Source organism: Poeciliopsis prolifica, unplaced genomic scaffold (genome assembly GCF_027474105.1).
Source record: "Poeciliopsis prolifica strain line A6 unplaced genomic scaffold, Auburn_PproV2 SCAFFOLD020, whole genome shotgun sequence".
NCBI lineage: Eukaryota > Metazoa > Chordata > Actinopteri > Cyprinodontiformes > Poeciliidae > Poeciliopsis > Poeciliopsis prolifica.
The window spans coordinates 7,946,018-7,973,996 of NW_026562395.1; the positions used below are offsets into that span (position 1 = coordinate 7,946,018).

Genomic DNA, 27,979 nt, shown 5'->3' on the forward strand with positions numbered 1-27,979 from the left:
TCTGCTGCTTTTTATTTAACCACTTTATAATACAACATTAAAACTAAAAGTGCAAATAAAGAATCCAATTATTTTTTAAGTGAGCAAATAAATTTATGATCTAAAATGTAACATGACATTTTCACAACGGTTGTTTGGGTTTACTGGAAATGGATAAAATGGGAGACTGCTTCAGAGTAAAAGAAAGGCAACAGTGGTCTAGTGATGGACACAATTTACTGTTCTTTTAATGAAACAGTACAAGTATCATTGCTAACCATGTTTTTAACCTTATGGCGCCAAGTGGTCCAACCTTCAGCAGGCTAATCCACCATGTCACATAGAACATCATCTTCAGCTGCTTTTTGAAACATGACAGTGACTTCACTTAACTGCAGTCGTCTCCACAGGCAACAGATCTCAATCCAATAGTGCAACATTGGGATGTGGCGCAGCTGGAGGTTTCCATTCGGATTAGCAGCTGACAGATCTGCAGCAACTGTGTGATGCATCAACACAGAGCAAAACCTCTCAGGAATGTTTCCAGCACCTTGTGGAATCTTAGCCACAAAGGATTAAGCCAGTTGTGAAGGCAGAAGGTGGTCATGTACCTAATTAAAGCTGCAGTGATAACTTTTATTATTAACATATATTTTTTAGGTATTTTTCTTTAAATATAGCTTAAAGTTATAACTATGTCATGACAGTATGAGACAGATAATCTGTTTTAAATTCTGTCTTCTGCAGAAGTAATTTCTCTAACAACTACAACCAAAAGGAGGGTCTCAGTGTTGTCAACCAAGCCCGTGTATGCACTGCTCTCATCCTCCCCATTGCTCTCCGATGCAGCTGGTTCACCAAAGAGGAGCTTGTCATAAATGCCAAGGCGAGTTAACATGGCCACCGATGATGACGGGTAAACAGTTCTCCTGGAACAGGAAGTTGTTTCTCCATGATTAGCACATTGTAGAGCAGGAACCTGAGGTTCTACCAGTGTACACAAAATCTATAAATATATAAAGTAAGAGTTATTCTGAGGATTAATATGTAAACACGAGTTATTTTTTTCCCCAATGTCAGTCTGCTTTCTTATTATTTTTATTAATAAACCGAATACAATTTCAGATTTTTGCGTAATTATTGTCCAGATTGACTTTTAAGAAATGACTTTATTATTGTTACAGGTTAATTTTCTAAGATGCAGAAAAATAATTGCTTGGGATGTACAGCCATGAAAATTTGAGCTGATATTGATTTCTAATGCCAATAGTTTTATGTCAGACTTTACCAATATTTTATTTATTTTTTATTCGATTACTCAATTAGTCGTCAGAATAATCAATAGATTACTCATTTATTAAAACAATATTTTACAACAGCCAGGCATGCTCAAAGAAATATGTAAAAATATAAATAAATACAATATTTATACAAGTTTCATAGTGACAGAATGGCATGAGACAAACTAAAAAAAATTAAAAAAAAAAAAAAATCAAGTTCATTTTCCAGGTACTATCTAGGAACAACCTATCAGAGCCAGGAGGCAGGTCTTAGTGCTGTCGTTCATCCACCGGGTGGCATTGCTTTCCCTCCCCTTACTTTTTGTTCTCTGCTACACTGAAGCTAGCAGATACTCTTTTGAATACTCAGGCTAGTTAGCATAGCCACCAATGACGGTGGATAAATGTTTTTGTCCTGTAAGTTGTTTCTCTACCATTAGCACATTGAGCAGTGGGTACATGAGGATGTTTGTCAGCACTAAGACCCTCCTCCTGGCTCTGATTGGTCGCTTCCGACTAGAAGTGGTGTATTTCTTCAGATAGTACCTGAGGGAGAAGACGGAGGAGACTGATATTTTCACAGTGTATCTGTCTCGTATTGTTTTAACAAATGTGTAAAAAACTTCTTTTTTTATAAAAGTTCCATAGAGCAGCTTTACGTGTCCAGTGGGTGTATGCTCGTCTGGTGAAAATGCAACAGGAAAACAAGCTCTTAAAGATTTGTGTTCCTGAACAGTTTCCATAATGCTTACATTTATTTGGCCCTATATTAACTGTGAAGTGAACACTGCACATACATCATATACATCACAGAGTCCTACAGTGTCTGCACCAGCCAATGCATTTTCACCCTAGGACCAACCAGAAGCATGAGCAGCATGTAATGGAAGCCTCCTTTTAAAGAGAAGTGCACAGGGGGAGGGGGCTCCAGTAGGAGCCTCTGTTCCTGACAGCCACACAGTCAGGAGGGGGGAGGGTTCCCAACACCCAGGCCCTCTTCCTGAATCTGCTGAAATGAGCATGATGGATCCTTCCTTCTGCCTACTGGACTAGGAGCTAGCTCCACAGAGCTACCAGAAGAGACACTCAGTGGGAAATGCACCCTGTGTACTTACTTATCTGACACAGAGCGTGAGGATGGAGCAATCTGAAGAGTCAGGTGACAGGCCATAGCTGGAAATACAATAAACCAGTATCTGCAGCCTTAAAAAGAAACTGAAATGAGCCGGCAACAGAGAAATTATTTCCCAAGGTTAAACTGACATTGTGGATCGGAACAAGTTCTTCCTCCACTTCATGTTTCTACTCAGTCCAAGGACATAACCGTCCTCCCTGTTTAAAAGAGGTGAATAGAGAAATTGATGCAAACTCTAAATTTGCCATTCATTTGTTTTCATGGAGATTTGTGCAAACTAGAAGTGATAAACGTCTCTTCCCTCTAACGAAACCTGTTTTCCTGAGTGTTGGCGCAACAGAAAGCCACAAACTTGGTTTGCGCTCCAGAACAAGTCCTAGTTCAGAACTTGTTTACGGCGCACAAGCATTCACACCCGCGTCAACAAGCACCGCGCAAACGCAGGACGCTCCTATTTTACTGATCCGCACATTTCTTTTTTTACATGTTCATTCAGGCCTTCTGCAGATTCCTCCTGACATCCAAACAGGGCAATTAGCCCCTCGTGCTGCACAAAAATCCTGACTTGGCACTTACCACGAACGCTGTGAGCAGCTACTGCTGGGTCTCTGCAGAGTGGCAAATCAGCGAGGTCTCCTGGCAACACGTTTGCCCAGCTACAGGCACACATGGTTTCAGTTAGGGGTCTGCACCTATAAACAGTTGGCCATGGCAGCTCTCTGGTCAGGAAGTGCAGTATTGACTGCAAGTCAAGGCAGGCACAAACTGCTAATGAATGACATATACTCTCACAGTTTAGCTGTTAACAGCAGGTTTGGACTGGAGGCATTCAGAGTTCTGCAGGAAAAAAAAAAAAAGAAGTGACTCTGAATCTAGTCAAAGTAGTAAAAGGTCAGTCTACCTCTGCAGAGGATAAAACCTGATTTAGCTCAGCGTGAGATATAGTTGCACCAAGTCTGAAGGTGTCATGATAACATCATCCCATTATGTCAGAAAGTTCAGCAAGTTTCTTAACTGGCTTCTACAAAGATAAAACAAGTGCAATCGCAGCTACAATCATTCAACAACAGCTATACAACACACACAAAAAAAATTATTTTTGTATATTTTCAAACAAATTGTGACGGTAAATTTTGTATGTTTGGTGGGTACAAATACAGGTGGGTGATCAACCAATTTCATCACTTAATCAAATGTTCTGTTTTGAAAGTTTGGTGTTTAGAAAATCTGGTTTTGTTTTCCACCAAAGCTCTGCTTGGGTGCCCCTAGTTTAGAGTGATGTCAGCCCAATCATCAGTTTATGGACAAGCCTGTTTTACAGCCATTAATTTTCAAATCACAAAAGGAGTGATTGAAATAAGTCAGTTTTTTTAAAGACGTTTGTAATTTGTAAAATAAATAAATAGATAAAGTAGGATAGAAACTTTCGATCTAAGCAGATAAGAACCAACAAATGTAAAAGCAAGTTTTAGCCGTTCTTTATGTTATAATTGTTTTGAATTTTGCACCTATTTTTCAGTCATCTGGTGGAATTTCTTTTTTCTTTTACATAATTTCAACCATGTCCAGTAGAAGAATATTTCCTTCTTTTGCAAATTTTTTACATTTTTCTTTATTTTAAAATGTGAAGACATACACAAAATGTTAAAATTGAAAATTTACCTACTGTAGATAGTCATAAAGTTACCGTACAAGATGATTTTTTTCAAATGGTTCGGTAACGTCAGCGGCTCTAAAGATGGTTTATTTTGCTGGACTGAGATCAAAAACGTTTTCAAAGGTGGCAGAGCTCTCCAGCACACTATCCAGCCGGACATTTTTAGAGGCCACACGTAGAAATAATATATGACGAGGAAGTCAACATTTTCTAGTAGGGTTATCTCAGGCCAAACACATTATTCTAACAACACAAAGCGCACCAACTGAGCGTTTGTATCAGCGGCTTGCAGAAGGTCGAGACCAGCTCAAACTGCATTAGTTTAAATACGGTCACCTGGACAACCAGGAGGACTTTTGTTATAAACTGTCTCTGAATATTTTATTACCTGTGCAACACAAAACTTCTAAAGGCGTATATAAGCTAAAGGTCAGAAGTGGGAGTGCAGTGTTCTCTGAAGGCCTTTATTGGTTTATTAGAACTCTGCTTTGCTTTAACATCACTTTTTTTTTTTTATCGTAGGGTTTTGCTAACCCCTAATGAGTCAAAAACTCAACCGTATATACACAATCTTAAGTGATGCTAAAGGTTCTAGATCAGAGGTGTCAAACTCCAGTCAAGGGCCGCTGTCCTGCAGTTTTTAGATGTGCCACAGGTACAAAACACTGGGATGAAATAGCTTAATTACCTCCTCCTTGTTCTCCAGAGCCTTGCTAATGACCTAATTATTCTATTCAGGTGTGGTGCAGCAGAGGCACATCTAAAAGTTGCAGGACACTGGCCCTCTAGCACTGGAGTTTGACACCCCTGTTCTAGATTATCTTTTGACTTGAATAAAGTTCTCTTCTGTTCTCTTTGCATGAAAATCAGTTTGTCCAGTGAGAACAATGAGAACGTCTGATAAACGCTCTGTTTTCACTGAGTGTTTTTTGAGCCATTTCTAAACACCTCCATATTCCAAGATCAGCTTAAACAACTGCAACTGAGTGCAACTTCACATCTTTATAAAGTCTGGGAGAGGACACTAAATGTCCTGCTGGGCAAGAAAACTAATTAAAATGTTCCACAACAACCCAGGAAGCAGTAACGCTCAAATCTGCCCCGGACTGGATGCGCTGGTCTCACCATCTGCTGTAAAACAAGTTTTACACGATCAAGAACAGGGAGGATACTTATGGAGACACATGGTTCTCCTTCACCGATGCCACGCTGATAAATTCTGTGTGTGTGTAAGTCAAGTACACTGTATGTAATATGGCGGTGGAGGCAGCATGCTGTGGGGTTGTTTCACTGCCAGCTGTACTAGTTGACTGGAAAATGGAATAATGAAAATGGAAAGCTACAGATTAATTCATCATTAAAAAAAACTGTTTTAGTAGGAAAACTTCAGGCAAACAGTCTACAATACTAGAATATTCTCAAAGCCTGTTGGTTGTGCTGGGAAAAATGAGAATCATTTTAATGATTAGACCTCAAGAACACAAAAATATCCATGTCAAAACGTTGCTGCTAAAATACAACTCTGTGCACTGAATTAATTATTTGTTGTATTGTGATTCCATCCCAGAAAATGAAGGCTTCAATAAATCAAAACACGTCCGAAATCAATCAAATCAGACCTGAACCGAATCTATCAGCAATCTATCAGTACAGTTTAAAGTGGAGACATTAAACTCGTATTTATCTCATTGTTCAAAATAACTCCGGTTTATTAGAGACGAGAAAAACTCGTTGATTTGAAAAGAAGCAGCCCGGGTGAAGGAGCCTCGTCAGTTTACAGTTTAATGATTGAAGCTTTCCATCTCGACTAAGTTTTGCGAGGTTTCAACAGAGAGCTCAATGGAAAAAGTAGCCTGGGCTAACATGAGCTTCAAAACATGTAGCGCCTGGCAGTGTAAAACTCTATGGAGGCGGCTAATAATTACCACATTTAGCCATTAACACGTCCGTTAAACTTTCGGAAAATGTTTCGAAACTTTTTCATTTTTTTCTTCACTCGGCCAGGAAGACGACGGTTTAGAAATCCTCAAGCTTTAGCTGCCTTTGCTAGCTGCCTGCTAGAGACAAAAAGTTTTTCCACACATCAAACTTTTCTTCCCCGGCTGTGTGGCTCGTACGTAACAACACTTGCCGCAGAAGACGCTCAATTTGTTTTTCTACATCAGAAAACGAGACTAAATCCTTCCCTCCTGGTTGTCGCTAAATGGAAAAGCCTCGTTAATTAAGTGGAACTCACCTTCCAGGCTGCGCCGCCGCCGCCGCTCCCCGGGCCGCCTTCAACACCCGAGACCGCCGCCGGACCTCCGAAGGGCCGCGGAGCTGGGAGAGGAGAAGCCGTAAGGGGTCCGGGCTCTCACTGGGAGAAGAGCTAACAACACCGAGGCCCCTGGCCTGTGTGCTCGGAAAAGCAAGACGCGGAGGCAAACCGAGCCGCAGCCCTCTGCTGTTTGACAGAGACTCCGGGAGAACTTTTTGACAGCTCCTCGTCTTCGCCCCCCCTCCCCTCTGCAGCCCTTCACTTTTCTCTTTTTCCTCACTTCCAGCAGATACGAATCAAAATACTGTCACAGAATATGGCGGCTGCTTCAGCGAGCTGCTATCGCGAGATGAAGAAATTGTTTTCCTTTTTTCCCCCCAGTTTCCAAAGTTCACCATCTGAAAATCAGGTTGAGCTGCTTGCAGTTCCAGAATGTGCAAGCAGAAGACAAACTGGAGGAAGAGTTTGGTTACGGCTGAAGGGATGAAAACTGGTTTTCCTAAGGAGGTTTTATCACCAGCATTCATCTCATTTTAATTTCATTCTTAGGTCAACTGATGGGTAACTGTTCCAAAAAACTTGAGCTGGAATGCTGAAGCCATTTTGAATGCTTTCAGACAGCAAAGACAGGAAACAAGCAACAACTTACAGCTACTTATTTGACAGGTGGATTTCTGATAGCTGTGCTTTGTTCTTTACAAAAACTAACTCAAACACTGATTCGATAAATATTGCCCACCAAGCATGCATGAGATATCCATAAAAAAAGACTTGTTGGAAACAACAGAGTTCTCAGCTTGAGAAGTTCTGCTGCATGATTGCAACATAAGTCACAATAACATTTGCACCATACTGGGCCTTAAACCTTTTCACTCTGTCACTTTTACTTCAACTATCTTGAATGTGTTGTATCTGGATTGAATGTGACAAGCCATTGAAACGTTTCTGAGTCAGATGGAAAAATAACCTTATTTTAAGTCAGAGAAAATATTGCTGCTGTAAGTCTACTTGAGTGTGTTACTACTAGATTTGCATATCTTTGCATTGGCAATTTTTCCAAGCACCCCCGCAGTGTTTTCACCTTTGTGATGATGTGTGGAGGTGGATGCATAGTAATGATTTCCCATTGCACATAGCTTTTTTTCAGTAGCCCAAAACGTTGGATTTGGTCTGACTACATCGCATCGACTGGGATTTCTTCTTTCTTTTTTGTCAAAATGTGGTTAGTATTAGGAATCACACCCATTCTCCAAGAAAATTGGATTAAGTTGTTTTTACCATGGTGAACTCCCCCACTGGTTGAAAATAAAAAATACTAATACTGATATCCAAAGATCTGGACTCAAACACTCCAGCAACACAAACAGAGCTGAACCTGAAAAGCTCTTTCTGCCTCACCGACTCATGAGGGAGAGGAAGACCAAACACGATGAGCTCCCTCATCAGGGGACTGTAAACACACTTTGCTCAGCCACTCGAGCAGTTGAAGAGCTGCCAGGTAGCAGAAGAACGCTCACTGTGAAGAGACGCTCACCTTTACATCTCAAGGATCTTTTACACTCGATTTAGCAATCATTTACATTTTGTTCTTTTTCTCTGCTGAAATATTCTGTCTAAAGAACCTTCTGATTTCACTTTTTTGTAAAACATAACTGAGAATGACAGATTGGCATGGGAATTTGTGTGACTACACCAGGAACATTAATCTGGCTTTCCTTTTAGGAGTTTTGGAGACTTAGCATCTTGCTGTCTGCTCCTGGGGTAAACTTACCTTCTCTACAGCCTAACCCCTGCACCAACCAGAGCACCAGGGTTTAAACAGACCAAACCTCCTTCTGAATGATGAGTGATGATGCATTAAAGACCTGATGTGACACAGCTGTCTGTCATTTTTATGTCGGGGTGTCCTAATATTCTCCTGAACCAAAAACTGCTTGTTTTAAAGGCAGGTGATTGTGCAAAATTGCTCTCACAAAGGTCCCTCCCCCTATCAGTTCCTTCAGACTAGTGGCAGCAGCGATTAGCAAGCAGCTGGTGTAACTTCACTTTCCTTACATACAGATGTGTTCATATGAGCTCATCATACGAATGACTTCTCAGTCCAGCGCTCCTTAGAACTGTTGATGAGGAAATATTGTTGTGATGATATACTGAAGACAGAGTGCAGGAAAGAAGAGGAGTTTCTGAAAGAGACAGAGTTGAATTTCAAAGCATCGAGTTGCAATGTCAAATTTCTTTTTAGTCATGTTTCATATATATCTAGCATTTTTCTGATTGTGCTATAAAATTACACTGTGTGCCTGGAAAATATGTAAAACCGCCCCTTTAAAATGACACGTTGCAGGTAAAATTACTTAAATTTTCCGTGTTGTGAAGATTGATATTAAAATGTCCAAATATTCAAACAAAATAGTTTTGTGACTGTACATGATCTAAAATTTGTCTTTCTTTTTTTTTGTACAGTATATTTGGTATGATTTTGACTGGATCCAGCATTCAGAGAAGCTGAATGTAGATTTTAATTTCAGGATCTTGGAGCCGACCAGTTTGAAAACATTCTAAAAATATAGAGTTAGATATTAAATTGCTCCAGTATCACCTCATTACTTTATAGAATTTCATTTGTTTCCAGCAACAGCTTTTTTTTTTTCCCCCTATTTTATGTTTTGATGTCAAACAAACAAAGCTCTACTTCAAAGGTCTCCTCTGCTCACCACCAAACCACCGTGTCCTCCAGTTTCCTTCTGCAATGTGGCAGCCACTTATTTCCAACGAGAAACCGTTGCTGTTGTTGTTCATTTCGCATGGACATCATAAACAGGTGGCCCACTTAACTCGCCATTTTTTTTTTTTGTTTTGTTGCTTTTTTACAAGATAATTGACGTGAACCGCGTCTCCTGCTCGCCGCTTTGCGCTCCATCAACCCGCAGCTCGCGGGGTTGAGCGAGAAGACAGAGGCCTGTGGGAACCTCGGTGAAAAAATCCACGGCTCTCACTCGTGGTGTCCTCGTGTGTCGGCGTAATGTGGTGACTCACGCACAGAAAGGATTGGGCCGCAGCTATCTCACACGGACTGTGACCTTTGACTCTGGAGCTTAAAACCAGAGTCAAAGGGAGGGAGCAGAATTCCCCATTTCTTATGAGCGCCGCGCTGAGGGGGACAGAGCAGCTCTAATGCTGTCCTTGCTTTGCACAATGCGGTGCTCAGTGTCAGGCAACTGAATCAGCAGGAAAACAAAACAGAATCAGAATTCTTAAGAATTTCCTACGACTTTGCTTTGTGTGTTTCTCCACTTGCTCACTTTCTTTGTGAGAACACACGTCACGCCAAAGTGCATAAAACATTACATGTGTTTTAATACAGTTAACAAATAAAAACCCGACAAGTATGCACTCATATTCAGTCAGAACCAGTTTTGCACATCTGGAGACCAAATTTATTGCTTTTTTTTTTTTTCTTTGCACAGCAGCCCCAGTCCAGTCAGATTGGACAGACAGCATCTGGGAACTTGAAAGTTTTGCCACTGATTCCCAATTGGACCTCAGATGCAGCCAGACTGTTTAAACTAATTAATCTGGTATCTGGGTCCAGTCGGGTCGCTGTACAGCCGGAATGTGAAGCTTCGCTCCAGTCTCCGATCTGCTGCTTCCAGGACTGAGCTGGTTTCTGGTTTGAGCTCCAGCTATTTTTCCATCATCTACATCCAGCTTTATTTTCCCTATTTCTTAAAAATATTCCCCAGTATGATGCTCCCACCACAATGTTTCACTCTGGGTATTGTAACATACAATATTTGGCATGTTTTTGGTCAAAAAGTAGAATTTTGTTCCTTTCTTGAATATTTTTTATGCATGCACCATTTGAAATTTTGGGTCCATATTTTCAAATGTATACACCCATATTTTGGATACAAAAATATACCATTTATTTATTTGGATGTAAGTATTTTGGATATTTATATCCAAAATCTAAATATTAGACAATAATGTATCAATATGTATTGACATATAAACTTTATTCAGGTGTCTATTCCCTCCTCAAAAAAAACAAACACTTCTTCAGAATTTTGCTGCCACCACCATGATTTTACTGTTTATGTATGGTAACATACAATATTTTGCATTGTTTTTGGTTAAAAAGTTATTCTGACCAGCAATATGCTTGAATATTTTCTATGGATGCACCGATTTCAAAATTTGGTCCGATATCAATATCCAATATAAATTTTACTGCTATGGCAGATAATCAATATTTGCCAGTATATAATGCATATGTTTCACTACTTTGCAGTCCTTCGCTGCATCACCATCACTGTCACATGACCAGCCTCCTTCATGCCTGCTCCAGAAAAAACAGGAACAAGATGAAAATGAATATCTGTTGTTAACATCGACCTAGTTCTATTTGTCGGGCCAACATTTATATGTTAAGAAACGACTAATATCTGCTGATATGTTGTGTTGCTCTCATGTTTTTGCAAGCCACAGCGCTCACACAAAGCATGCTGTGCTAGCTTAACCAAAGGGAGAGCGTGTGCGTTCAACACAAGTAGGCTGGAAGAAAAAAAAGATTGCAGGCCTGAAACCCAGCACGCTCCTGTGATGTGCTGTTCTGGAGGAAGAGGACTGGCCACCCACATTCTTGGCATGGAAAGAGGCCCGTTTCTCACGGTCTGAGGACAGCATGTCGTGGGTCAGCAGTTTAGATTCAGCTCCGCAGTGGTCCTCCAGTCATTACTCCCGTCTTAAGCAAACCTCTTTGCTTGTCTGCTGGCCGCTGGGAGAGGGTCGTGCAGCCGTCCTGCACAAACAAGCTCCATGCAGAGAAACGGGACAGAGGAAATGAGGGCAGCAGAAAGTTGTTCTGCTCTTATGCAGGAGTGACTTATCAAGCTGCAACTTCAAACCTTCACACATGTGGAATCATGCACACTGTCACGGAGATAAGAAAGAGAACCATATTCTTAATTTAAAATTTTACATTAAAAAAAATTGTTGACTGTATCTCATAAGCACAATGAGAATTCTTAAAAACTGCAATTGAATTCCACTTTGCATTTCATAGGGCAAGCTGGAATTGGATGATGTTACTACAAAAGATGTTGTGAAGAGCCGGTTAATCAGAAATGTTATCTCCACTAATGTCATTAGCATATATTTGCAATGATAGTGAAGAAAAAACTGTTGATGCTATTTATTATAATGCATCCAAAATGCAGCGGCTGGCTAAAGTATTCCTGTCCCATTTTATTACTTTACAATTGTACAATTTATTTCATTTTATTGGGATTAAGTGTTTAGTTAAAATGTGGAACCAATATTATTTTCAACACTTTTTTTTTTACCAATAATCTGTTTTTTTTGTTTGTTTGTTTTTTTGCAATAAATACAAATACAAAAATGTCTGATGCACTTGTAATTGATGATTAAAGGCAAACAGCCATGTTTACCTTTGATCCAGTTAAATAAAACTTGCAAGTGCCTTTAAAAAAAAATCACAACTTTTAATTTTTTGACAAGTATCTGCTGAACTTGAAAAATTGTCATTTTTTAAAGAATGTTTTTAGATTTTAAAAGGAAGAAAAATAGAGAAGTTTTGCACAAAGAGGAGAGAAATATTTTCCTCCATCAGATACTGATAGTTGTTGAAGCAACGTGGAAAAAAACCCAGAAAACCTCCCATTGAAACACTGAGAACACCTGCAGGAGCAGAGCCGCAGGGACAAACGCTGTCGAAATTAGGCAAGAACTGCTGCAACCAGCAGGAAACCCACAGCAAACCACACAGGAAGCTGACACTGTGGCATCTGGAGGTCAGCATTCAAGATACTACATCCCACTGAAATCTGCCCGAGGTCAGACTGTGCGTTGCTCAAAGAGTAACAAAATCCCCACAGAGCTCCATGTCAGACGCTGCATGGCTCAGCTGGCTCTGTGGAGATTGTGACAGACCCAGAGTGAATTTGGGAGGGTTGTTTGGGGAAATCCTCCACCAGGCTGTCCACTACGAGTGATGGCTCTACTTTCAGCCAGACTACATGATATTGATGTAAAAGTCACACAGTTCTGCCCCTGATCTTCCTGCATCCTCATTGCACTTCACATGTACTCTACATGTATGTGTCACACTTCTGTTTTCTACCCCATCATTTAACCCATACAATCTTCCAGATGTCACATTGTGAAGTCCCTGTTATCCAGTGAGACAAAGCAGAAATATGAAGGGGATATATCGCACACATACGCAGTGTTGCCTTAGCAGCACAGTGCGAAGGCAATGCTTTGAAGCATTGCTAAGTGCCTCAGTTTCTTAGTTTTTTCCATCGTAAACAGAGCCCTTTTTTTCCCAGTTTTTGCAGGAGAGGCAGCATTCAGCATCTATGTGCCACACATCTGGAAGAAACTTCCAGAATATAGCAAAACTGCTGAAACACTGAGTTCCTTTGAATCCTGACTAAAAAAAAGAACACCTGTTTGGAGTTGCTTCTGCAACATAACAGATTAAGAATTTAACGATGGAACATGACGAAATGTGATGTTTCAGTTGTTGATTCCATGCTGCATGACTTTGTGTTTTTATGATGTAAAGCACCGTGGAATGCCTTCTTGTTGAAATGTTCTATACAAGTAAAATTTGATTGACTGAATCCAGACCCAATGAAGAGTCTGGGCTGACTGAGTGACACACAGAACCAAGAAGAAGAGAGTCCAAACAGACGCACTGAAACAAGCCTGAACACCATGTTTGGGTTTCGGTTGTAAAAAACCATTTGTTTGCTGAACGTTTTCATTTCTGGTGTGCAGAGATGGCCCTGTCCACTGAAAGGAGGGATGAGCAGCTCTGGATCAGAGGTGACGTACCGACTCTGGCCAGCAGTGAAGTGTGTTAGTGTGTTGGCAGAACACATGATCCATTTGAGGAGACGGTCGTCCTCAGTGCAGTTGTCCTGCTTCAATTTCTCATCCGGAACCATTTCCTGCATGTCTTCCACTTTCTTCCCCTTACTATTTCCTGTCTATTTTCAATAAATTCCACTAGTGAGTAAATGAAAGTGGAGTGATGGCTGCAGCCTCAGGCTCCTGTCTGCCCATGTTGTCTGTCTGTCATCGTTTTGGATGGACTTTACTGAAATAAATGACAATAAAGGCTAATTCTGATTCTGATCTGTTTTCCTTGATCTCAACTCTCTGATTGACTTTGTTAGTTGCTAATATGTTGTCACATATTTCAAACTGCAAACACAAATAAGTCAAGTCTATTTACGGGCAGTTACATCATAAAAACATAATTCAGTTATGAAACAAGCAATAAACTTTATATTGGTCAAATTATAAATAAATAACTTAGACAAAGCAGTTCTTTGTGTGAGAGGAGGGTAAGTGGAAGAGTGGAAGAAGAGCAAGTGAGAGAGTGATTGTATATTTTCTATCTTTGTTTTCTTTTTCTTACTGTTTTTCACTGAGTGTTTATGTCACTTGTTTAGTTGTAATTTTGTCTTAGTTTGTCACGCTTTAAGGGTTTAGTTTTTTTGGTTTGGGTGTGGCTGTCAGGCCTGCCCGCCTGGCTGGCTGGCCGGCGCCTGACGGCGCCATGTCGGTTGTTGTTGGGGCTTTGTCCACGCTGACACGGAACAACGGCATCAAGGTGGGCGCTGGACTTGTGCGGTGCTTCCTGGGCCTGGTGAAAGAGAGGATGAGAGGGTGGAGAGGCGTCTCCTGCAGCTGGTCCCTGATTTGACCCTGAACACCGGCTTCAGTGGTCCTCTGCTATCCACCAAAGACTCACAGATGAGCCTTCAGGGTACGGGTCCAAAAGTACTCTACAAAAACTGTGTCAGAGTCCTGAGTGAAAGAACTCTGCAGAATAGAGCCGTGAGCGTCTGGGCAAACCGACTGGGAGGACAAACCCCTCATTGGAGGACTCTCTGTAAACCTCCAATCAAGAAACAGACTGGCGATCTCCAATGGAAGATCCCACACGGCGCCATGGCTACAAACTTGTTTTTATTGGTTATTAGTCCAGGGGTTTTAAATGAGTGTCCTTTCTGTGGTTTGTCTGAAAGTGTTTTTTGTGTTTTTATTGACTGTAGGAGATTTACAACATGTTTTAGTTTGCTGATGAGTGTTCTTAGCTGATTTGGATTTGTTTTTAACCAGTTTTATTTATGGACTGCATTTTAACAAAGCCAACAAGCCAAAGTGCAAGATTTTCAATTTCTTAGTAGCCAAAGTGTCTATTTATTGTCCTCGTAGAGACAAACTCCAGGCTGGAGCTCCACTCGATGCCCTGGCTCTGGGGAAGTGTGATGTCCAGGACAGGCTCAGGCTGGAATTTTGCTTCTGCAGAGTCACATGGAAAATTTCCTGCAGTGATGGGGTTTAGAAAGGATTTTGCGCAATTTATCAACTCAAGGAAAACTGATATTTAACAAGCAACTTATTTGATTATTTTTAAGCTTGTCCTGATGTGATGTCTTGTGTTTCTAATTGTATTTTGTGCACTTTATTATTGTAAATAAATGTTTTGTTAAAACATCTCAAACCTTCTCCTTCTTCTCTCTTTTCAGAACTTTTCATCACCTGAAGTCAGATTTTTAGACCTCAAAGTTTTGTGTGAAAATCTGAAGTTTGAGTTTCAGAGAGAAAGAACTGAGATTATTTAAATATGATTTATTTCTCAAGGACAAATTGTACAGCTGCAGGTTGACTTTTGATTTGAGACCAACAAACATTTTACGAAAATAAAGTAATTTAACACATCTATGAAATTCAAGTAGCTTTTTCAATTGCTATTATGATATATATTTTTGCAACCTATATTTGTGATGCATTCTAAGCAAATGTTATTGCATGTGTAACAATGAGAGAAGACAGAATGCAGAAAAATCAAATCTCAACGGTGAAACACCTGCATTCAGAAAGTCTCTGGCGAGTTTAGAGGAGAGAAGAGAGTTTATTACCAATTGAAATGTCAAGGTCTGTGGAGTGTAAGCATGAAGTGGTTGGACCCTCCTCTGAAGGCAGACAGGGAGTGAGTGCTGCGATGGCCGAGCTCCAGACACCAATCTCCTACCCGTAAGGTCAAACTGACTCTGCGCGGATGGGCCCAGTGTTTTCCACCCAGAACTAGAGCAGATAGAGCAGACTGAGGAGAAACTTCTACAGCTGCTCTGAGGTTCTGGCAGGTTCTAAACATCTGAACCTTCAGTGATGACAAGCAACCGTCACGGAAGCGTTGCTAACACTTCTGTTGTTAAAAAATGTTAAAGGTTAGTTCAAATTTTTAGAGCCAATCTGCAATGAATCCAGTAACTCCTGGGATCTTGATTTAGATGAAGCAGGCGAGTTTTAGATCTAAGAGTTTTATCTAATGTTTTATCAAAGCAGGTCTCTCTTGTAAATGAGATCTTATATCTCAATAATTCAGCCTGGATTTTCATATATTTGCTACAACTGTCACTGTGCCATAAATTGTGAAATTTTTTTTGGCTCCTTCACCTCCCAGTGCTTCTATTTTCAGTGAACAACAATCAATCAGAGCCAGGAGAGGAGGATCTTAGTGCTGCCAATCAACCTGTGTATGTGCTATCCAATGTGCTAAGGACAGAGATAAATGGTTTTTCTGTAATAGTGAGTTGTTTTGCCGCCATATTTAGCAGCACATACATGACACTGATTGAAACGCTCCTCCTGCCTCTGATTGGTTATTTTTGGTTGGGGGCGGTGCATTTCTTCACACAGCATTAATAGTTCAGGGAGGAGGATGAGATTGATTTTATATCTCTTATAGACCGTTGCAGTTTTCCTTTAACTAGAACTACAATGAAAATCATAAAACAGTGATAGTTTCAACAAAATATGTAAAAATGTTTAGCCACTAGTGGAGACGTCAGAGTCTTAGTCAGGCTTTGGGATGACAGAAGCTACATTTGTGGCATTTTGGGAAGTTGTAGCTATCTATGGATCCAACAGGTTCAAATTAAGGACAGCTTCTGATGAAGGACATGATGCTGTGAGAGCTCTGGCAGAGGCCAGTGCCTACAAATAAACTGTTTCCTATGGAAAAAAGCCTTTCCATCGCTATTGGAAGAAATCCACTAATTTTGATGCTGCTGAAAAATCGCCTCATCTTAAATAAAAACTCTTTATCAGAAACTGTGTTTTTTGTTTCCTTCAAATTCAGGTGTTTCTGCTGAAAAACACCATTACAGTACCTTTGGGACTTACATGCACCTTTGGGGAACAGTTTCTGACTTCAGGACTCTCACAGTTGGTTGTGGCTTCATGTTTCACCTGGAGGACTGAAGGAGAACCGTTGGAGGACAAGTGAGTCTGATGAAGGAATGAACGTGTGAGGAGTTGAAGCGAGAGGTCCGGATGCGGCTCATCTTGGTTTCTACAGCAGGGAAATATTCAGCTGAAGAAAAAGGAGCTTTGATTACTGCGAAGCAGGAAGTGGATCCAATATCTCAGAAGGAAACTAGATCTAAAGAGCTGATCCGGTATCACAGATGCCACATGGTTTACTAGAAGGCATGGAACAGGTTTGGACCGGCTGGAGGTTTAACTCTACCACTGTAGAAGCATGCTCTTCCATCCACTGCAGCCCAATCAGGAGGTTCTAGTCAGCTGTGAATGCTGCGGCTTGCCCGGCCACGCCCACAAATAGAGATCTGCAGCTGAGAGGAGGTGAGCAAAGTCTCACACATCAGGACTAAGAAAGAAAAACAAGAACATCACAGCAGCTTCCATTTCAAACCTCTTGTCAATAAAAGATTTTGGCACAAGGATGAAGTGTTTTTTTTGTTTGTTTTTTTTTTGGCCGAGTTGAAATTGATTGATCTCGCACTGTTCACGTCCCACGAGTCACATGATCAACAACCTGATGTTGCCACTGGCATAAACTACGAAGAAGAAGACAACAGGAAGCAGTAGGAGGACGATGGTGCGGCTTGTTTTTTAATGGTAAACGAACTGAAGTTATATAGCGCTTTTTCAGACATTTTGACCACTCAAAGTGCTTTACACTAGAGTCACATTCACCCATTCGCACTAACAAATGCACACACATTCATACACCGATAGGCATCTTGGGGTTAAGTGCCTTGCCCAGAGACACATCGACATGTGGCAGGAGGGTGCTGAAATCGAACCTACAACCTTCTGATTGCAAGACGACTACTCTGCCACCGTCGTCCCTTATCATGGGACTTATCACGTGAACAAACCTTTTCATGTGTGACTTTTACTGTTTCCTATTTAATGGAAACACTGCATTTACAAAATTCTATTTTTTCAACATTAGTGGAATATTGACAAAGTTTTGCATACATGTGTAAAGGAAACTCAGCTGGTGAAAGACGGCGGTGGCAGTGTGATGCTCTGGGGTTTCTCAGCGTCTGTCTGGTAATTCCTTTGTGTTTTGGGTCAGCTTGTGTTCACTGGGCTCCTCACCTCTGCGTTTGCTTCAGATCCGGAATAAAATTAAAAGCAGAAATCTGATAAATATTATTATACATATTATGGGAATGGAGGATTTAGTTCAGTTTATTTGCATAGCACTAATTCACATATTGTTTACAATCAGCTCAAATCAGCCATTCAGACAGATTCTGAGTCAATTAATAAATACATTCTTAATCAATCCTAATTTTTAAACAATGCAATCAAGTTCAGTTTATTATTGATAACATTATGAAGTTCCAGAAGCTTCCTGTTCTAGTTTTTCTTTTTTTCTTTTTTTTTCTGGAATGTGTTGCAGATCTTAAAAGCAGAATCGGGCAGACAAGATGAAACATGAAACATTTCTAGATTATATTACCCGCAATAAAAGTCGAAATAAATGCCACAGTGTTATTATTTTTTTTTTTTTCAAATTCCAATTTTCATACCTGTTGATTTTGGGCTGTAAAATAAAACTGAAGCTTTCAAAAACGGTCTTACTCATGATCAAACCCATTAAACCCATGAAATCTCACGCTGCAATTCATTAACAACACACAGATTTATCAACTGTAAAAACCGAACGAGTTAGCGCCCACCAGAAACATTCCTCCTCGCAGCATCTGCACATCCACACAGCCACCTTGTGCAGTTGGCCCCAAGTCCATCGGTGTGCAGGCTGCTTGTGTTGCTGCCGCAGCAACACAAGTAGGACACAGGATCTATTTTATAAGCACATTCTGCTGAGCTCTCTACATGTCAGTCATAAATTTTTAGGGGCTGGCAGGAACACCGGAGGCTCATCCGTCGATGCAAAGCTACACCAGAAGTCGCGGGGGCATTGCCAGGTTTTAGCTTGCCTGTACTGGTTGCTCTCTTCCCTCCAGCAGGCTGTAATGAGTCCTGAACAAATCCAGATATTTGGTGCATGATCAATGGGTCAGGGGTCACTGAATGAACCTCGTGTCAGACTCCTCTCCCTTGGGGGAAGCAGAGACACACCAAAAGGTCCCAGGACATCGGCCCCAGAGGCCTTAGCACCATCTTGGACTGAGATAATGTGAAAATGAAAACATGGATCCTTTCTGCCTCGTGTTAACAGCTCAGCTGGTGTTCAGCACCTTTTTGGGACCTTAATTAGATCTTCATTTGGGCCCTCCTTTACCAACATGTCAAGACCAGATGCTTCATCATTTCTGAGCAAATCTATGTGTGTAACATACTATCATTAGCATGGTTTGTGACTGGCTTACATCATACCAGTGTTATTGTTTTGATTTTAAAAGGAAAATGCAGAATGGCATTGAAGAGTGTCATATTATTCTTACTATTTGAAAGTAACACCAGCTCATGTACAAGTTCTTAGTTTGTATATCAAATATATTTTTAACCATGTCAGTAAGTTTTGCACATTTTGGGCCCCCTATTGGTGAAAATCCTTAAGCACTTTAACTTGCACTGCCTCTGGCCGGCTCTGTTTGTGGTGAGATAATGGTTGTGATTGGTGGCTATGTGGGGCTCCTTTGTGTCACTTGGTGTTTGTGTTCTGTCCACAGCCTACCTGAGAACTGTTGCTGACCAGGTCCGGCACTTTAAGGCCTCCCATCGTCTGATGGAAACTTAAAGAATGTGTGTCAAAAAGAACAAAGGAGGTTCTGAACTGGTCCAAAGATGTTTTGTGAAAGACAGCTAAGGAAAAAAAAATCTCTCCTTTTCCCCTTTATCTCAGAGCCCAGGCAGAGAACAGTTGTTATAGGGCGCCATCATGTGGTTATAAATCAAAACATATTTCTGGTGTTTGTTGAATGTGAAAGCACTTTTCAGCATAAGTGGTCTATACATTTTATAGAGTCACTTTTAAAGGACAATGCACCATAAAAAATACATCAAGAACACCTCAGCTTAAATGTTTGAGTTCAATGATCAAACACTGTGATCATTAAAGGACAACATCAAGTTTGCATGACATGTAAAGTGAGTTTGAACGTCCTTCCGGTTGCATCGCCCATGCTGCAACACAAGGGAAAAAATAAAAAGTGTGCAGCTGTTCCTTTTAGCTTGAAAAACATTTCACAATAATTGGCTTGAAACGTTACTTCAACTCCACAAAACAAATTGCATCAAAATTTGTGAGTAAAAAATGAGTTAGAATAACTCAACTGATTAATTTGTCAGCTTAATATTACCTGAGATTCTAAATTAATATTAGGTTGCTTTTACATAATTATACTTTGGGAGGTTGACGTAAATCACGTTGGTTTCCTAAACCAGTTGAGTTAACTGGACCTAAAATTGACATGCTGGGTTTACTTGACAACAGAAAATGCTGGTAACTTAAAATGCTGAGTGGAAATTGTTGCCACAGTTTTTCTAAAAGAATCTTTAAAGAAAAAAAACAAGTCAGACAAAAGAGGTTTTTAATTATAGAGGATATAAAATAAATATACATGACTTTTTTCTCATTAACAGTCATTTGTACAGTGACATTTGGACAAGTTTGCTAAAAGCAGCTAAATAAACATCTGATTTTCCTGCGCAGGGCTATTGCTGCCTCATCTATAAACGCTATGAAAAAAGACAACACATTTAGGCCATATGTAGATTCCAAAGTCATGTGCAGGCCAACTCTCTCTCTCTCACACACACACACACCCACGCACTCATACCAAATACAGATAAGAGAGTGGAAAGATGCTCCAACAAGCAAAGCTCTGTGTTTCCTGCTGCAGCTCAGGGAGAGCAGTCTGGGACAACCAGCGAGGGGGGCGTTGCCACGGGAGCAACACCACTAATGACAATTAACCCTCTCATGGTCTTAGCACGGCGCTCAGAAGGAGCGCAGCAGATGTCACAGTCAGACAGTGGGAAAGTGAGGGTTTGTTCTGTCAGACTGTCAGTTCCCGAAACCACACACACACACACAAAACACGTAGAAGCGCATGCAGGGTCAGTGCGACCCCGTCGAACAGATCCCGTCTTTTAACAGAGCGGTGGGACTAAAAAAACCCGATGGACGCTTGGCACGGCAGGATCAGCAGGAACTGAGCTGTGCGGGTGGAGCATCTGTCCGTCTGTACAAACTGTGGGACAATAAGTGCTAACGTTCTCCACTGGAAAAAGGCAGGCACATGCAACACTATTCAAAACATCGAGAAGAGAAGGAGAGTGGCCTACGGTGCAGCAGAGTTTAATAGTGTGCACTGCCAGGAACTTTAGTGTGTCCAAAGCGAGACAATAAAGAACAGTAAATACTTTCTTTCAACTTATCACTATGTAAGGTATCTTAGCAACAACAGTGCATTAGAAGACAATTATCTTATTAGTATCTCAATGAGGAAGCCTTAAAATGTGGTTTATGTACAGCATCTCAAAACAGACTTGGAACTAGCAATGTGTGATGATAACAATCTGTCAGCAGAGGAGCCGCACGCTCGCCCTCAGTCGGGATTCTCTGCAGTCCTCTGAGATGAGACGCGTCAAAGTCATGCTAAATGTGGATGCTTAGCTGCTAGGAGTTAACCAAGGCCAGAGAACACAAACTGAAATGGCATGTTTGGACGATAAAAAGAAAAGGCACCATCCACACAAAACTAAAGGCAGATCATCATCATTCGGTGCTGTGAAGACAGCTCTGCGACTACAGCTGCATTGTCATTGACCTTCAGATTGCGCAAATTGGAATTATGAAAATAGATCCACTTAATGGAAACATAAAAAATTTAAAAAAAGGAAACGCTCAAGTTTGTTGATAAAAGGTTTTTGGGCAGAAACTGCTATTATGAAATTGGGGGAGGGTTTTTGGTGTTGTTTAGTTTACTCATATGCACACATTTGTAATGGAAACGCAGTTTATGTTGGGCTCACAGCAGAACAACTGGATCTCACTGGGAGACCATTCACCGGCAGTTCATCAAAAAGAGCCAGAAACTGTTACATCTAAACAACTTAGAATGTTGTGCAAAGTGGAATATTTCTTGTCAGTCATCTTATGATTTTTGGTTTTTTACCTGTTAGCAATAGCCATTAAAACTGCAAAAAATATATAGCTTGAAGTATTTTGCTCTATGCCTAATGAGTCTCTATAAAATGACTGGTTCACTTTCTGAGATAACTCAAGAAATATTGCACTGTTATTTTTAAATGGGGGGTAACTACAGGTGACAGTGCCTGTAAAAAATATTCATACTCAATTTAGATTTTTTTTTTCCAGTTTGTTGTGCTACTGCCACAAACTTCAGTGGATTTTATTAGGACAGAATAGTACAAGGTCATTTTAAATTGTGGAATTGAAAGAAAATGATAAAAGGTCTTCAAAACATCCCTTGATCCTTTGTCAACACCTGTGTGTCTGATGGTTAAATCATTTTGTCTTAGGGCAAAACTACAGTACTAATAGCTTTTAGTTACAATGTCAGGTTTAAAATCAATAGATCAGAATCTGATCGATCTACAACAACCTAAAACTCAAGAGTGTGTTGGTGCCTACCTCCATCATGAACTACTAATTTATCTGGTTTAATTCATGAAATTCCCAAAAGACAACTTGAAGTTTGTGTGCACATAACATTTTTCAAAAGTTGAAATGTATGAATGAGTATGAATGTTTTTGCAAAAACTGTATCATGGTCCAATATCAATGTTCAGTAGATGTTTGATGAAAATCTGGGTCCACAGGAACCTTACAGTTTCTGGCAGGTATTACCCAGCTAGGCGCTATGCCTGCATCCCAACTGGGTCAGACGAGAAGGCGTTCTTAAAACAACCCAAATGGACTCTATACAGAGCCCAGATCAAACTGCCTGACCAACACCCACATGAGGCCCACATTATGGGTGCATTGATAAAATTGGCTGGCCAATAAATCAGCCACAATTTTCTTAACTTTGGGACATCAGTGATTGGCTGCTGTGAAGCCCATCATTTCCACCGATCTTATCAACCTCAGCAAAGGACTGAAAATCAGCCATGAGAACTTTGATGGATGGATCCGCCCACCACCTCATATCTACATGTGTGCAGGTCATCATAGTCATCCCACTGTTGCCAACTTGGCAACATTTCAGACTAAAATATGGCCCAATTAGAATCAGCAGGTCAGGCTTTTTAAGGATCGGTGATCGGCCAGAAATCTGCACTCGGTGCACCCACAGCCCACATCCACATGTTGGTGGAGGAAGAGCAGGCTACTGCTTAAAAACACATCCGGTTCATTTCTACAGCTGTCATTGTTAAGGCAGAGGAAAGTCCGCTAGATGTAGATGCGTGGAAATAATAAATATGATAGTATAATATTGATATATATGTATTTCTTTTTACAATAGAACATTTAACATACATTTTAAAAGGAAGTGAACAAAAGTAGGAGCACTGTGTGTGCTGGAGTCATCATCGCAGAAGCGAAGCACGGGTGAAAACTTCAGTCTGGGGTTTGTTTGCATAGGAGTAGTTTGACGATGACCTGCCACTCACTCGTGCCTGGAGCTCAGTTAATACTTGTGAGACCTCGCTTCTTGTGGAGAGAGACATGTACAACAAAGTGTCTTCAGGTGTTTTTGCTGCCGCTCCCTTCTCATATGCATGCTGAAGGGAGGAGGAAAACCTTCAAATATAGCTGCTGGTTTTGATCCACGGCGTCGCGTACGACCTAACCCTGCCTCCCTTCCCCCCCTCCCCGTTCGGCCTCTGTCTGCCAAAATGCCAGAACACACACAAAAACACATCATACAAAATCACTCAACTACACAGACTTCACACAGAAAAACTCAACTTCCAGTTTCTGCTTGAATGCTAAGAAATCTCAGCCAAAACAACTAAAAGTACAAAAATAAAGGTCAGGAAGACAACTTGACAGATGCCATATGGCAATCTGTATATTAAGATTATGTGTGAAATGGAATTTAGGATCTAACTGGTGGGTCAAAATTCTGTTAAAACTGTTTTATTCACCTAAAAGTTTGTCCTGTTTTTGCTTCAGTTGTTTACCCTCATTGTCCTCCACAAATCAAGTCCTGCAAATTAAAAGCAGAGGGTTTAGTTCTACTTTCAGCCACCAGGTGTCAGTGTTTTTCTTATGCTAATCACAGGCAAACAAAATAAAATCTTTTGTGGGTTAAAGCCTGTGTGAAAGCAAACAGACACACCTAAGGGACCCACTGGGTGCGTTCTTTAATACAGCCTAGATCACAGCTGATCACATGACCGGCCGGGACCAATAAGGATCAAGGAAATGCTCTATTCTTTCATCGTTCATAATGTTCAGTCAATAAACGACAAATACAGAAGTTTCTACACCAAGGATGATTTCATATCTAACTGATTCCTAAATGTGCTTAGCTAATTTAATGTAGTGAGCACATTATGGCCTGAGAACAAAAGCGAAAACATTAGAAACATACGGAAATGCATCATGAAGATCACAACAAAGAGGAAAATGTCTTGATGTCTGCAGGGAATCTAAGGAAAATGGACCTGAGTGGAGTTAAAAACTTAACCTTATCCAAACCAAATCAAACCGGAGACAAACGCCTCTGCAGCAGAAATGTGTGTTTGTGCCTTTATCGTTTTAAAGATGTTAATGAAAGTTGCCAGAGACAAAACTGGTCAACTCTGGTAAGTTTTTGCTGCTTTTGTTATGAAGACATTGTTTTTAAAATTTAAAGGTGGTGCGGTGGTACAGGGGTGGAGCACCACCCACAAAATTAGAATGGCACAAAAAACTTTTACAGCAGCATAAACCATTACAAATGTAGCGCAAGTCATTGAACAATTTTGTTCTCATTTGGTTACTGAGGTAGGATTGGTTGACCTTTCAACAATGTAAATCCTTCGTATCCTCAAAAAACCCCAAAACAAACAAACAATCAAACAAAAATTTCTGCTGCATAAACATTTGACACCAAATTCATTTGATTTGAAGAAAGTGCAGGGGGTCAACTTCAGCCAGGTTTGCAATGGTCCAGTCAAAGCCCAGACCTCAAGCAGATAGGAAGGCAGCTGTGTGACTTTAGGAGAGCTGTTTGGATACAAATTCTTACTTCTTACTTCCATGGAACAAAAATGTGTAGCAAAATTCCTCTTAAAAAAACTTCTGAACTGAAGAATAATCTTCCTGCTTCTTCCCAACTGCACAAATAATTGGTCCAAGAAAAACTGTTTCAGTCTGGAAGATTCAGGGAAAAAGAAGAGAGTCTCAAAACTGGACTCAAGATAATTATGAAATGCAAAATATCTGCAGGGCTGATCTAAAGTTTACATAAACTTCTAATGATGTCATATTAATTTAGGACTGTTCTGTTTGGGGTTGTTTAGTGTTATGAAGATTTGTTAACCTTCGCTCTCTGGTTGGTGAGAGCGAAAGCGATGCAGAAGATTTGCCTCTGAACGGAAAAGCTGAAAGCGAAGGAGTGCTGATCTAAACGTGTTCTATTAATGTTAAAAACAGGAATTTGATGCATAACTTTTAAATATTCCACACAGCATCAAAATTATACATGCTGGCTCAAACGTATACATTTACCCAAACTGATATTTGGCTTAATGTCTCCCAGAGAAACCACAAGAAAAGCTGAAAGAAATATGTTAGCTTAGTTTTAGGGCTGATCGATTAATTGTTAACCGGAGTATAGAGACTCAAAAAAATAAAAAATAGACAAAATTTACTTTGCAAATATATCCTACCCAGAACTCCTCTAGTGACACAGTTTTACCTTCACCTCTTATTAAGATATAGTTCCATTCTTTGCCCCCCAGACATGACTTGACTGTCAGTCAGCTTTTGATTGGTTCACTGGCTGTGGGGGCGGGGACAGACATGGGTCGTCTCCCAGATCGTTCAGGCAGAGGAGCGTTTACTTTCTCAATCTCCATTATTTTGACTGGCACCGTCAAAAATATCCTGTCATCATCTGTTTTTCCCTGTCAATTTTTAGACAAATTCAGCTGCATTAAATATTCAACAAGCTGAACAGATCACACAGCAAGCAGATGCAACTTTTTCTCTGCAGTGACAACAAAACCACCAACTGTGGCACCAATAAATACAAATAAACATTGAAATTAAACGATCGCAACTGAATTATATTAACTTGCTTGTGCTTTGAGGTTGATCTGACTGGACAATGGAATTACAGACGCCACTTCACGCATCGTTTTGAAATCCAGGAACATTTCCAGAAGTTTGTGGTTTGGTTTGATGGTGTAGGCTGCGGTCAATGAAGGAGGGCTACCAAGTAATTCATCAGTTTGTTTCTACTCATCTGCTAGAGTGCATTCAGTGGAATACGCTCATCTGCTGTGTATTCCACAGAAATGTGGAATACACCAGTTCAGTGTAAAAAAGACTCACTTTTGTATCACTTTTCCAAAAGATACAGAAGGCAAATGTTGGGTTTCCTGACAATTCTAATGTTAAATGTGGTAAATGTTTGGATGATGCTCATAGTTCAGCTCTGTCCTTTCAATAAGCTGGACCGATTCTGGTACAGTGAGTTATGAAAAAAAAGCTGCTGCTGGTAAAACAAATCATGTGGTTTCCATGCAACTTGCTAAAAACACATACTTAATCTAAATACCAGTGGGGGTGCATGCACATATGCACTGCATAATTTTGGCTCTGTAAAAAGCCAGAATGAATCCAAAATTTATTGAAGCTAAAAACTAATATGGCATTCATAGTGTTAACAAACTTAAAAGATTGAACATATTCGTGGTAGTAAAGAACGCACCCTTTATCTCTAAATGTGGCCAAATGAGGCTATTGACAAACAACTGTTTTTCATATTTTGGCAAATTTGTCCCAGAAAAAAAAAAGGGCAAAATTTCAGGTGACAAAAACTCACCCAGCTTTTGTTCCAGCTCCTTGCAGACGGGTTCAGCGCTCAGTGCAATTCTGGTAGGTTTGAAACAACATGCAAATAGAAATTCATACATGCACACACACTCTCACACACAGTTGGTAATAATAATTAAACCTTAAAAAAATAATAATAATAAAAAAGAATAATCTGACATTTGGCAGTAACAGTCTCAAAAATCATATTTCGGGGGGAAGGCAGGGTAATTTTAGCTGCCCTGTACGTAATGCGCACGAAACATCTGTGTTTAAAATACTAGTTAAAAAAAAGACCTTCAAAGTTCTGATGGTCCGAGATAAAATGGGCATCAGAGCAAAGTTTGCACTGGCACAAACAGGAAGAGTCGGACCTCCTGACTCTCGTCATCGTCGGCAGAAAGCGGAACCCGCAGAAGGCGGCGCTCCATAAAGACGACTGCTTCTCTCGCTTTCCCAATCCAGGTTGAGATGAATTGGATCTAAATATACAAAGTCTATATTACAAAGCTTCCAATAAACTGCGCTTTAATATTTCCCTGCACTGACATCAGCTCAGCAGCTGACGTTTTCCCCGCTGCTGCCTAGGAACAGGAGTCTCTGGGTCTTGGTTGCATTTAGGCGGACAGGGTTTAACTCCAACGCTCCTTTTCTTCTGATTGGACGACGGAGACGAGGATGAAGGTCTGTTCCTCCACCGTTTCATTGCATCCCGTTGCTCCCATGTGTAACAATATTTTGAGTGACATCAACTATCAAGGTAAACTCAGAAAGTCTAGCAAACGAGCAAGAGAACAAAAAAAAAAGAATCAAATAGAAAAAGGTGCTATATAATATACATATATGAACACAGCTGCAAGTCGTCGTGCTGAGGAACGTTGCATTTATAAGTGCCATGATTCTCAGTTTGCATGATGCCTTCACATCCCTTTTGCATTTAGTTTCCTTTAGTTTCACCCCACAAGGCAGAACCTGTCTTTGTTTTTGGTTCCTATTTGTGTTTGCCTTCATCTTTCTGACGATAAGATGACAGATGAGAGCAGCTTCGAATGGAGGAAGGCCAAATTGGAATGACGTCACCTAAGATTAGGGGTCCAACCAAGGCGAGGAAGGCTGCTGGGTGTCGGTTAAAGATGAGGAGTTGCATCCTCTGCTGGTTCCAGAAGCAGGGGGTGAAAGGTCAGGTGGGGCAGGGGATCTGGAGAAGATTCTACGGCTCCTAGTAGCGGTGTGTCTGATGGGAGTACTGGGAGCTCTGCTGGGATGATGACGAGTAACCCATGGTACTTTGAGACTGAGTGGACCCTTGGACGTTGCTTTGGTAACCAAGCCGAGAGCTGGAGTGCTGTGATGGGGAAGAGGAAAATGGTGTCAGAACAACTGTAAATACATTCCACTCTGA

At 40.6% G+C, this 27,979-nt stretch overlaps 2 protein-coding genes across 3 annotated transcripts in view; both read right to left on the reverse strand.

The window, feature by feature from the left end:
* tab2 (TGF-beta activated kinase 1 (MAP3K7) binding protein 2) overlaps positions 1-6,638 on the reverse strand; it is a 46,686-nt gene extending 40,048 nt beyond the window's left edge. For both annotated transcript variants that reach the window (XM_055044536.1, XM_055044535.1), the window contains exon 1: positions 6,288-6,638. The gene's annotated coding sequence lies outside the window, so the exon portion shown is untranslated. The remainder of the gene's footprint in view (positions 1-6,287) is intronic.
* Positions 6,639-20,150: 13,512 nt separating this feature from the next.
* cdk19 (cyclin-dependent kinase 19) overlaps positions 20,151-27,979 on the reverse strand; it is a 48,696-nt gene continuing 40,867 nt past the window's right edge. The window contains exon 13 of the mRNA XM_055044562.1: positions 20,151-27,922. Coding sequence (XP_054900537.1) covers positions 27,797-27,922 — 126 coding nt within the window. The 3' untranslated portion in view covers positions 20,151-27,796. The remainder of the gene's footprint in view (positions 27,923-27,979) is intronic.